The following is a 10,367-nucleotide window of genomic DNA, read 5'->3' on the forward strand; positions in this document are numbered from 1 at the left end:
ATAAGATGGATGTCCGTATTCACCTATATAAAAGGGTCATATTGGATAAAGCTGGATGCGATGACAATGTCGATGCAAATTCGATGACTTTTGTGGCGCGCTTGGCATTTGCCTCCGTCGGAGATACGGCCAAAATCAAGTGTTGATGTAGGTTTCGATATCGCCGTTTGTTTGTTTGTTTGTTTGTTTGTTTGTTGAGATATGAAGCATGTCTAGACATGTATGGCGACACAGATGCAGGGAAAAGAACATGGACACATGATGAATGAATCTTCAGCACGGAAAAGAAAGGCGACGCCCTGACGCTCAAGCCAGGGTGGACGCCGGCCGGGGAGAGAAGGGTTTTTTGTTGGTTACATTTTGGTTTTGGGGATTGGATGATGGGTTCTAGTTGAAATTTGTACTACGTGGGAGTAGTAGTATGTTTGTTTTGTTTTTCATTTGCAGTGGTGTTGTGTGTGGATGAGGATCCCATGTCATCCCAGCCCCAGCACACACACACACACACACTGTTGGTGGTGGTGGGCGTGGCCGTCTCCTCCACCAGACGGACCTCACCAGAGCGGAGCAGAGGCAGAGACCACCTCTCCCTTTCTTCCTCCTCCTCCTCCGCTTTTCCCCTCCTCCTGCTCCGTCCCCGGGCCGCGGCCGGCAGATATTTCTCCCCAACCGATCCGAATCCCGCTCGCCGCCCGATCCCGCTGCCCCCGTGCTCCGCGGCCCGGTCCGGAGACCCCGAAAAATCCGCCCTTTTCCCCTCCTCCTCTTCTTCTTCTTCTTCTTGATTCGGAGATCTCCTCTCCGTCCCCTCTCCCTCCCTCCCTCCCTCCCACCCTCTCTCTCCCTCCCCCGGCCGAGCGATGATGGCGTCCTAGCTAGTTGTCTAGCTGGCCGCGATGAGGAGGGCCGGCGGCAAGGACGGCGGGGAGGACAAGGTCATGGGCCCGCTCTTCCCCAGGCTCCACGTCAACGACACCACGCTCAAGGGCGGCGGCCCGCGCGCGCCGCCCCGCAACAAGATGGCCCTCTACGAGCAGTTCAGCGTCCCCTCCCAGCGCTTCGCCGCCAACGCCGCCAACACCGCCCCAGCCGCCGCCCACCGCCCCGCCGCCAGCTACGCCGCCGTCTCCTCCGCCTCCGCCGGACAGGTATCCCTTCCTTCCTTCCTCCCACCCATCTTCTCCTTTTCTTTCTTTTTTGCCTCTATGTATGCACGTATATATTTTTAGCCTGTCCGCTGATTGGATTGGATTGGATTGGATTGGATTGGATTGAAACCTAGATGCCGCCTGCCATGGCCGCCGGCGGTTGCTTCAGCAGCAGTGCAGTGGGGGCTTCACAGTGTCAGTGTTAGACTAGGATGCCTCTATTGGCTTGGCCGGCATGTCGTCTCGCCTTGCCGCTCGCTCTATTGATGCTCTTTTGATGTATGTATGTATGCGAATTTAGCGACACACACATGGTTGTATGATTACGAGTGCCGTGAGATGCTTACGATGTACGTATGGTTGGCTCTCGACGAGTGATTCTTTATCTGTTAGATACCTTGCGTTGATTATCGCTTTCCGGAGTTTGGCAGTTTTCTTTTCTGAACGCTAGTGCAGTGACGGTTATGGGGCGCATCCGGGTACATGGTTGATGATTCCCACGATAGGCATCAGGGATGTGGAATTGGAAGATTGTCTGTCACTTCTGTTTGCACTTGCACACAGCAAAGATGATGAGTTTTCAGTGAGACATGACTGGGCAATGTCTTCATTTGTAATTGTATCCTAGAGTACTTTCTTTTAAACTACTACTTATTACTAACTTGCGCCTTTTTCTTGTAGATTGGTGGGATCGACAGACCTCTCTTTCCATCATTTTGTGTGCCTTCAAACGAACCTGTGCGTTTGCCCGAACACATCAAGACCAACTCGAGTGGGCGGGATGGCCATGCTACATCTGGGAGGCTTTCCACCCTGCTTAAGAGCAAGGACGCCTATGCTGCAGGATCGACTGCTGAGTGTAGTAGTTCACAGCGTAGAGACAATAACAGCAACAACAACAACAACACGAAGAATTCTTCTGGGAAGAAGTTGACTCACGATGATGATTTTACGGTTCCTTCCGTCTTCTGCTCTGGAGTGCGCCCTCGCTCCAACCATGAGGAAGTGAGGATCCAAGAGAATTCCACACCCTTCCCAGCTACAAGTCCGTATAAGAGTGGGCCTACGCTGTCCAAACCAACTGCAAAATTTCCCAACACCGACAAGAGGTACCTGGAAGGAAGGAACGCGTCGGACACGAGATCAATGGACTCTCCAAGTATTATCAGGGACAAAGCACCAGCAAACACAACGACAAACTTTTTGGAAGCTGAAGAGAGGACTTCATCATTTCAATTTTCTGCAGAGAAGACAATGGGTAAAAGAGACGACAAAGGCTCTTCGTATAGTAGGGTAAAAGAGACGAGCAGTATAAATGTTTCTGATAAGCAACATTCCCGAAACGAGGGGCATCAGGCTAGAACAAGGAATGAGAATGCTGCTGAGTCTCAGAATGCTCCAAAGGCTGGAAATGGGCCATACTCTACTGACATCGCATGCAACGGCGCTTCTAAACTGTCGGAGAAAGGCCTAAGAGAGACTGGTGAAAAGAGAAAAAGATCAACCGGACATCATGATGTGCAGAGGGATGATTCCTCGGATTCCTCTGTGGAATCTCTGCCAGATCTGGAGATCTCTCCAGATGATGTTGTCGGTGCTATTGGTCCAAAGCATTTCTGGAAAGCAAGAAGAGCTATCGTCAAGTAAGTATTCACCACTTAGGTCTTGTCCTTTCTGTCTTCGTGTTTTTGAAAGGTCTGTGTGCACATAAGCTTGGTGCTCAGCAAATGAGCCAGGCAGTCGAGCGGATTAGATCTTCCCATTTATACATGCTGTATCATCTCAAATCACCCTACTGTACACATGCAAACACAAACACGCATGCACATTTGTCATGTGCATTCTATGAACATCTCTTTTCCTTTTTGACAGACTGATGCTTAAATGTAGTACTCCCATCCATTCCAAAATATAAGGTATTAGTTTTTTCAAAAGTCAAACATGTGCATGTTTGACCAAGTTTTTAGAAAAAAGTGTCAATATATACAATAACAAATTTGTATCATTGGATCCATGACGGAAAGTATTTTTGTATTTTATTTTATTTTGTATTGTAGATGTCGATATTTTATTCTATAATCTTGGTCAAACATACATAAGTTAGACTTGCACGAAAACTGATGCACCTTATATTCTGGAAGGAGGGAGTATCTCTCTTAATCACTATAACTTCCTTTCTTGTTTTGTAATCACTTTTCTTTGAACTCTATACAGTCAGCAGCGGGTTTTTGCTGTCCAAGTGTTCGAGCTGCATCGACTGATCAAAGTGAGTCTGCGCCACCAAATATATAGTAGCCTGTGATTCTTACTCGCCACAAGCGGGCGGTTAGCTTATTGATGTATTTTGTGTTGGGACGCTGATATAGCCATGTTATGTATGTGCTTGCAAGCAGGTGCAGAAGTTGATTGCAGCATCTCCACACCTACTTATTGAAGGGGATCCGTGCCTTGGCAGTGCCCTGGTGACAAGCAAGAAGAAGACGGCTGCAGCCAATGTGGAAAAGCAGCTTCTATCAGCTAAAAGCAAAGACGATGATGATGCACAGCTTACCCTGCAGCAGGCGGAGTACTCGAAAGACAACACTGAAGGAAACCAGGCTTCACCATCTCAAGACAATGATGTAGTCGAGGTCCGGCATGAGAACCAAGCTGCATCAAACGGTGCGGTTAGCAGTAACCCTCCTGCTATGCCTGCTCCTCCCGACAACAAGCAGAACAACTGGTGTGCTCCTCCGCCTCAGAATCAGTGGCTCGTTCCCGTCATGTCTCCGTCGGAAGGGTTCGTCTACAAACCATACACAGGGCCGTGCCCCCCGGCAGGAAGCATCTTGGCCCCGTTTTACGCAAGCTGTGCTCCTCTGAGCCTGCCATCTACAGCTGGGGAATTCATGAATTCTCCATACGGCATCCCTATGCCTCACCAGCCGCAGCACATGGGCGTCGGCGGCCCACCAGCCATGCCCCCGATGTACTTCCCGCCTTTCAGCGTGCCAGTGATGAACCCGGTGGTCTCATCCTCCGCAGTGGAGCAGGTGAGCCGCGTGGCCGCAGCGCGACCCAACACTCATGTCGAGCACCACTCAAGGAGCTCGTGCAACATGAGGAACGATGCCGTGTCGGCCGGCGGCGTCTGGAGGTTCCACTCGTCCCGCGGCAGCGAGCTGCAAGGGAGCAGCGCCGCCAGCAGCCCTTTTGACAGGCAGCAGGGCCAGGGCGAGGCGAGGGGCCCTGCCGCGGCCGCACCTGCGGCGCCCCTCCCTACGTCGTCGGCCGGGAACGGGAACGCGGCCCAGCAACCCCAGGTCTCCTCGGGCAGCCAGGAGAACCCGGTGGCGGCAGCGGCCCGTGTGATCCGGGTGGTCCCGCACACAGCGCGCACCGCGTCAGAGTCGGCGGCGCGCATCTTCCGGTCGATCCAGATGGAGAGGCAGCAGAACGGCCCGTGACCGAGCGACCGCATGCGGTGGTTGGCCGGCACAAAGAAAGAAAGGAAGGAAGAAAGCTTAGCCAATTAGCGCTTGGGAGTATGTTGTTATTTTTGAGCAGGCAGGCAGCAAGCAAATAGCATTCCTATATATTTGTCCCTCGGTGTCGGTAAAAGCGAATTTTTGGCGACTGTAAATATGCAAAGCAAAGCAGGACTTGCCAGAACAGAATGAGTGCTGGTTGGGCAAAGCAGGACTTGTATCTATCAATCTATCTATCTATTTATGCCAGAATGAAAACTGTAACTGTTAGTGTTAGGTGTATGTATGTCTCAGGCAAAAAGAAGTGAAACCTGGGAGTGATGGCTCTGCTATATTATCTATGTATGTGCAGCTATAGTGCCTGCTGATATCTTATAAAAGAAATTTGGTATGTTTCTTTTTTCGCCCATTGTGTACTGTATTGTTTATTTTTGTATATTGGGCCAACCTGCCAGATGATTATTGCCAACCCCAGGAAGTGAGCCAATACCTTACTGTTACAGTTTTAAATTTGTGTTTGAACTTGGATTTGCAAATGCTGAAAGTAGCATATTGTATTTGAGAGTTTTTTTACAACTTCCAAACACAGTTACCACATTTTGATTTGTATGACAGGTCAGATGTAGACTAAACGAATTGTTCTGTCATTTATTATTTTCTAGTGAAAGGGAATGCGATTCTTATTCCAACCTAACAATAATAATACTAGTTTGTAGCTTCTCAAGTCATTTATATACATGAAAAACACATTAGTTATTCTTCTTCCCATAAAAACAACATAGATTTTATAACACATCAGATTCAAAATTCACCCATGGAATAAAAACACTCTCAGAAAGGAAGATCTGCTCCCATCAAAAAAAGAAAAAAGGAAAAAAAAAGGAGCATCTGCTTTCTCACTATATTGGATTGATTCAACAAGAATAAAACATTCGCCGCCGTGACACAAGGCGATGTGCGTAAAGCTTGCGATAAAAAAAAAGAATCAGACTGGCACTCTATTCTGTACCGAAAACTCAAAACACAAAGATTGTTTTGCTACGACACACTTCATCTGTTATATCTACACACACACACACTACTAGGCTAGCACCACAGCAATGCCCAAAAAGGCTGGCTCTCTGTTATTGCACCGCCTCCTGCGAATCACTCCTGTTCCTGCGACCGAAACCGCACCTACACACAAACTCAGGGACCGGACCCTCAGCCCCGGCGACCCAGGGATGCGCGGCCACGGCCTGCAGGGTCATACGATCTCCCGGATCTGCGAGGAAAGCACAAACGACACCACTGTTAACACAGCAAGCACACCTTCATTGCAAAATAGAAAAACCCTGCAAGGAACACCTTTGTAGAGCAGCCTCTGCATCAAGTCGGCGAGCTGGGGGCTCGTGTCGCCGGGTATTTCCACCGGATCATTGGCGATCTGTCCCACAGCAGCGGAGCGACCTTGGTGAGTCTATGCGGTAGGTAAACTGAGAAGGGAGTAACGTATATTTCGCACCTTGTCGTAAGTTTCCTGCAGAGTTTCTCCAAGGAATGGATATTTCCCGGTGATCATGCAATACAGGGTAACACCGACTGCCCATGTATCAGCTGTTCTGCCATGGTAGGCTGAACCTGCAGCGGAAGGGAGGCGGAAAATTGTTCATCACATTAAGCAAGCCCATGCCATGGCCAGAGAATATTTTAGCAACTTCTTATATTTATTGGCATCACACCCACAACCCAAGCCCTTTGGTTGCTTACAGTTGTTTGGGGCTATGGGTTTGTTTATCTTTATCTGCTGCAGTTATGCAATCATTTAGCTGTGGAAACACCTACAGCACCATGCTACCAATATTCCAAAAACCACTGGTGTTGTACTTCAGATGGATACTTTGGTAACTGGCTGATTGTGCGTGCCGCCTTTTATAACTCAAATCAAAGTCATGTAACTGTACCTTGACAGCACTCTGGTGCAGTGAAAACTGGAGTACCCGGAGACCTCCAAAGCATATCATCGTCATCCTGCAGCATAATCAAGTACCCCAATGTGTAAAGCACCAAGCTAGGAGGCTCGACAACCCTACTAAAAATGGTTTACAACACTGAATCATCAGACTACATTGTCTACTCGACTAATGTTCAAAATTCCCAGAGTAAGTGACAATATCGTTCACGTATGCAATTTGCAATCTTAGATTTTATACAAGAACAAATTGTGAAGCCCAAGATTATATACTTTGCTAGACTAAAAAACTTCACCCTGCCAGTGAGAATAAATTTACTGGCATAAATAAAAAATACAACTACAATATTAAAAAAGGACCTCAAATATCTGGCTAACACTGAAGTCCCCTATCTTCACATTGCCAGTACTTGTGACCAAGAGGTTGTCTGGTTTAATATCACCATGAATAATGTTCTGCATAAAAACACAAGAAAAATAAGTTTTGTATCAAGCACACAGTGCAAAATTTGTGACATGGAATGTAAACTATTGGTAGAAACCTATTCCGGCGATCCATTATGTACCAAAGTGTGTGCACAAACACATATACTGAATTAGAATTCAACGGTGGAATATGCCAACTACGAATAAGTGAGCTTCATATGGCAACAGACAAATCATGCTTTGATGCATATCGCCGCCCTAACTATTTATTAGATGCCACATTTATATGTAAATACAATCAGAAAAGTATATTTAAAACCATAAACAAGACCACAAGCATTATACTCTAGAAGAAAGCAGGTTTCACATCTCCCCTGTTTTCTGTCATTGGCTTTAAATAGGACTCTGGTTTTCTCTGCAAGAAACTCAACAACCAAGCACTGTACTAAGAAATATGGAAGCTGAAAGCTCAACCCTAAACGTTCCTACGAAAGCAGCAAGCATACCATTCATACGCAAGTCGGTACATTTGACTGATATATTATGCCTCCTAAAGCATGAGGTGAGCATTGATTATAAAACCCAGGCTAATGTTTGCCTGTGCAATCAGGTAGCTCGGAGACAGAACAACTCAGTCAGTAGCTAAGCAAACATGGACTTAACAGTTTAACACTATGAACAGAAAATCTGTCTACTAAGATAATTTACGCCGACCATTTGAGCTTGCTGATCAGCTTCACGCCAACATAACTAGGTTCAGTGGAAGGGAAAAAATATGTGAAAGCTAAAACATGCTGCTTCAAATAATGATTGTCTAACAAACTTAGAGCTCTTCAAATATCTTTGTTGAAATTTCTATTTGACATGATCAAAGTGCTAATGAAATAGACACTGTTATTATATTATTAGCACAGAATTAACCATGATGAACCATTCCTTGGTGAAGAGTTTAAAAAGTCTTACATGAGAGTGAAGATACATAACACCAGAGACAATATCCCGCAAGTACTTCCTGGAAGTAGCTTCTCCTAAACCTATGCCGTTATTGCACACCATTTTCCCCTCAACATACTCAAGAACTGCCAATGGGAAGGGAAAAGAGTAAATTGCAATCGTGTAAAATAACGACCAAGATGACAACAAGCCTGCTAAAATAGCGCCATGTTAGAATAATAAAGCAAAACAACGAGAGCAACAATAAATACCCATGTAGAATTTATCTGTGTTTGGGTCGTCAATCACCTCAATGAGATTTACTATATTGGGATGATCCAACATTTTCATGAGGGATACCTGTATCCGATGCAATAAAAGGGTAGCTAATTAGAGAACTTGGAAAACAAATACGGTAGTTGATTCTCAAGTAAAAACAGGATGCGGTACACTGTATATATGCAACATTTGACAAATGCTACTAATAATATGCTTCTGCCTTTTGACAGAAAAATAACTGAATTTTTTAGTACAGTTATTATATAGTGGTGATGGCAAAATCCTTTGGAGCATCCCAAGGCAAATTTAGCACAATTCAGCTTCTTGATAACAAACATCAGAGCCAGTGAAACTAAAGCGAAGGAAAATGGTCACAGGTAATATTGAAATAAACAAAAAAAGACGCATACTAAATGGGTGCACAATCCCAAATAGATTTCTTCTGTAGCTGTAAATAATGTGTGCCTATAGAGAAAGTACTAACAGTATTTATATCTTCAAAGCTCAGACAAGTACATTCCCAGAGAACTTTGCACACGCCATAACAACACAGCAAAGTGACAGGTCTTATAGAGGGAAATACTAGTTTAACAAAGAGTTACTCACTTCCCGAAGAACATCTGTCATGGCCGTTTCTGACCGCACAACACGCACTTTCAACATGTAGGGTTTACTCAACACCTGAAATAGATAGAGTTCTGTCAAGTAGACATAGATAGCACTGTGCAGCGGGTGCAGAAAGAAATGTCGAAACCACCTACCTTTATTGCATATAACCTTCCGTCCTTGATGTTTCGGTATTTAACCTTGTTTGTTTAGAATTAGAATGAAATCAAAGGAGAGGTAATCAGCGAGGGAAGTAGTGGTACATAAATAGGTAGCAGCACACTTGACAAGGGTCTGTTGTTGTTATTACCACTTTGCCATAGCTCCCAGCACCAATCTTGCCCAGGTGAACATACTGGTTGATCATCTTACAGCCGGTTGTTTCGTCCTAAGGCAATGCCAAAAGGAGAAGAGGGGAGTGATGATTATACTTGTCAATTCAAAAGATAAAAAGGGAAAAAAATGCTCTCATACAAGCCATGAACCATTGATTGACTAGGCACGCAACGGGCATGGCATTGCTATCAAATCAAAACCTGGTCAAGTTGTTGGATAATTTGGCAGAAGAGTGAGCGATGGCCACATTGCGCTCTTGGTCTAAAGATAATCCATGTGCGCTACCAACTACGTCCAGCGGATCATGTGTGATCGATTGTCAACGGATGGAAGGATTGATTGCTTTGTGACCAACCATTGGAGAAATGAAATGAATGAACGGGTAAAAAAAAACAGAGTTGTTGTTGATGGCCACATTGTATGTACAACCTCCGTTTCAGTTTACAAGTCTTGCGCGTATACTTAGGTTACCAATTTTAACACCCTAGTATAAACTATATAACACAAAAATTATATCTTTTGAAAGTAGAAGCTCCGAAGTTTATGTTGGTATATTTTTTGTAATATATGACTTGTATTAGGTTGGTCAAATTAACGACCTAGGGGTACGCGCATGCCCTGTAAACTGAGAGAGAGGTAGTACTCTTGGTCTAGAAATAATGGGCTCCATGTTACGGCGCTCAGCGGCTAAATTCACCAACGGAGCGGAAGGATTTATTTGTAGGGACAAACCATTGGAGAAATGAAAACAGAGTTGTTGGTGGTGGTAATGAGCTTACCTCTGAGCGGAAGAGCTTCCTGGTGTCCCTGACGAGGCTGTCCCTGCAGGCGAAGCCGTTCCGGGCCCGGGAGAGTATGATGTCCTCGGACCGCTTGCGGGGCGGCTCGTCGTCGCCGTCGCTCTGGCGGAGGAGGTAGTCCTCCTCTTCCCTCTCGTAGAAGCTCCTGCTCTCGTCGCCGAGGAAGCTGCTGCTGTTGTCCCCGGCGTAGAAGCTGCCGCCGTCGCTGGACCTCGGCAAAAGCAGGACCTTGGACGGCGCGCCGTCGCTGTCTCCGGCGGCGGGGCGGTGGTGCAGCTTGCTGAGGAAGCCGAAGCAGCTGCAGCAGCAGCAGCTCATCCTGGTGGTCTGAATGGGCGGCCGGCGGCGCGGATCTGGCTGCCTGCTGGCGTGTGAGAAACCCTAGCCTGGCCTGGGCGCAGGGGAAAGGAACCAAACACAA

The 10,367-nt window shown here is 46.4% G+C and overlaps 2 protein-coding genes across 2 annotated transcripts; one reads left to right on the forward strand and one right to left on the reverse strand.

Moving 5' to 3' along the window:
- Nucleotides 1-500: 500 nt before the first annotated feature.
- On the forward strand, nt 501-5,018 carry LOC125532469 (ELF3-like protein 2). Its single transcript, XM_048696523.1, has 4 exons — nt 501-1,148; nt 1,830-2,791; nt 3,363-3,414; nt 3,542-5,018. Exons 1-4 carry the CDS (start codon nt 897-899, stop codon nt 4,592-4,594), a joined length of 2,319 nt encoding a protein of 772 aa, XP_048552480.1. The 5' UTR covers nt 501-896; the 3' UTR covers nt 4,595-5,018.
- A 486-nt stretch (nt 5,019-5,504) lies between these two features.
- LOC125532470 (serine/threonine-protein kinase GRIK1-like) lies at nt 5,505-10,367 on the reverse strand. The gene is made up of 11 exons (XM_048696524.1): nt 9,926-10,367; nt 9,121-9,198; nt 8,966-9,010; nt 8,811-8,885; nt 8,198-8,285; nt 7,956-8,071; nt 6,927-7,022; nt 6,559-6,625; nt 6,120-6,235; nt 5,963-6,041; nt 5,505-5,879 (listed from the first exon to the last, which is right to left on the reverse strand). Exons 1-11 carry the CDS (start codon nt 10,262-10,264, stop codon nt 5,740-5,742), a joined length of 1,239 nt encoding a protein of 412 aa, XP_048552481.1. The 5' UTR covers nt 10,265-10,367; the 3' UTR covers nt 5,505-5,739.

This window comes from Triticum urartu, chromosome 1 (genome assembly GCF_003073215.2).
Source record: "Triticum urartu cultivar G1812 chromosome 1, Tu2.1, whole genome shotgun sequence".
In the NCBI taxonomy this organism is placed as follows: Eukaryota; Viridiplantae; Streptophyta; class Magnoliopsida; order Poales; family Poaceae; genus Triticum; species Triticum urartu.

What these genes read in the sequence shown, in the direction of transcription:
- LOC125532469 (XM_048696523.1), top strand. Translation starts at nt 897, where the DNA reads ATGAGGAGGGCCGGCGGCAAGGACGGCGGGGAGGACAAGGTCATGGGC. An exon ending in CCTCCGCCTCCGCCGGACAG is followed by an intron (nt 1,149 to 1,829) that starts GTATCCCTTCCT and finishes TTTTTCTTGTAG; the next exon opens with ATTGGTGGGATCGACAGACC. An exon ending in GCAAGAAGAGCTATCGTCAA is followed by an intron (nt 2,792 to 3,362) that starts GTAAGTATTCAC and finishes AACTCTATACAG; the next exon opens with TCAGCAGCGGGTTTTTGCTG.
- LOC125532470 (XM_048696524.1), bottom strand. Translation starts at nt 10,264, where the DNA reads ATGAGCTGCTGCTGCTGCAGCTGCTTCGGCTTCCTCAGCAAGCTGCAC. An exon ending in TGACAGATGTTCTTCGGGAA is followed by an intron (nt 8,286 to 8,810) that starts GTGAGTAACTCT and finishes CATCGGATACAG; the next exon opens with GTATCCCTCATGAAAATGTT. An exon ending in TGCACCAGAGTGCTGTCAAG is followed by an intron (nt 6,236 to 6,558) that starts GTACAGTTACAT and finishes CTTCCGCTGCAG; the next exon opens with GTTCAGCCTACCATGGCAGA.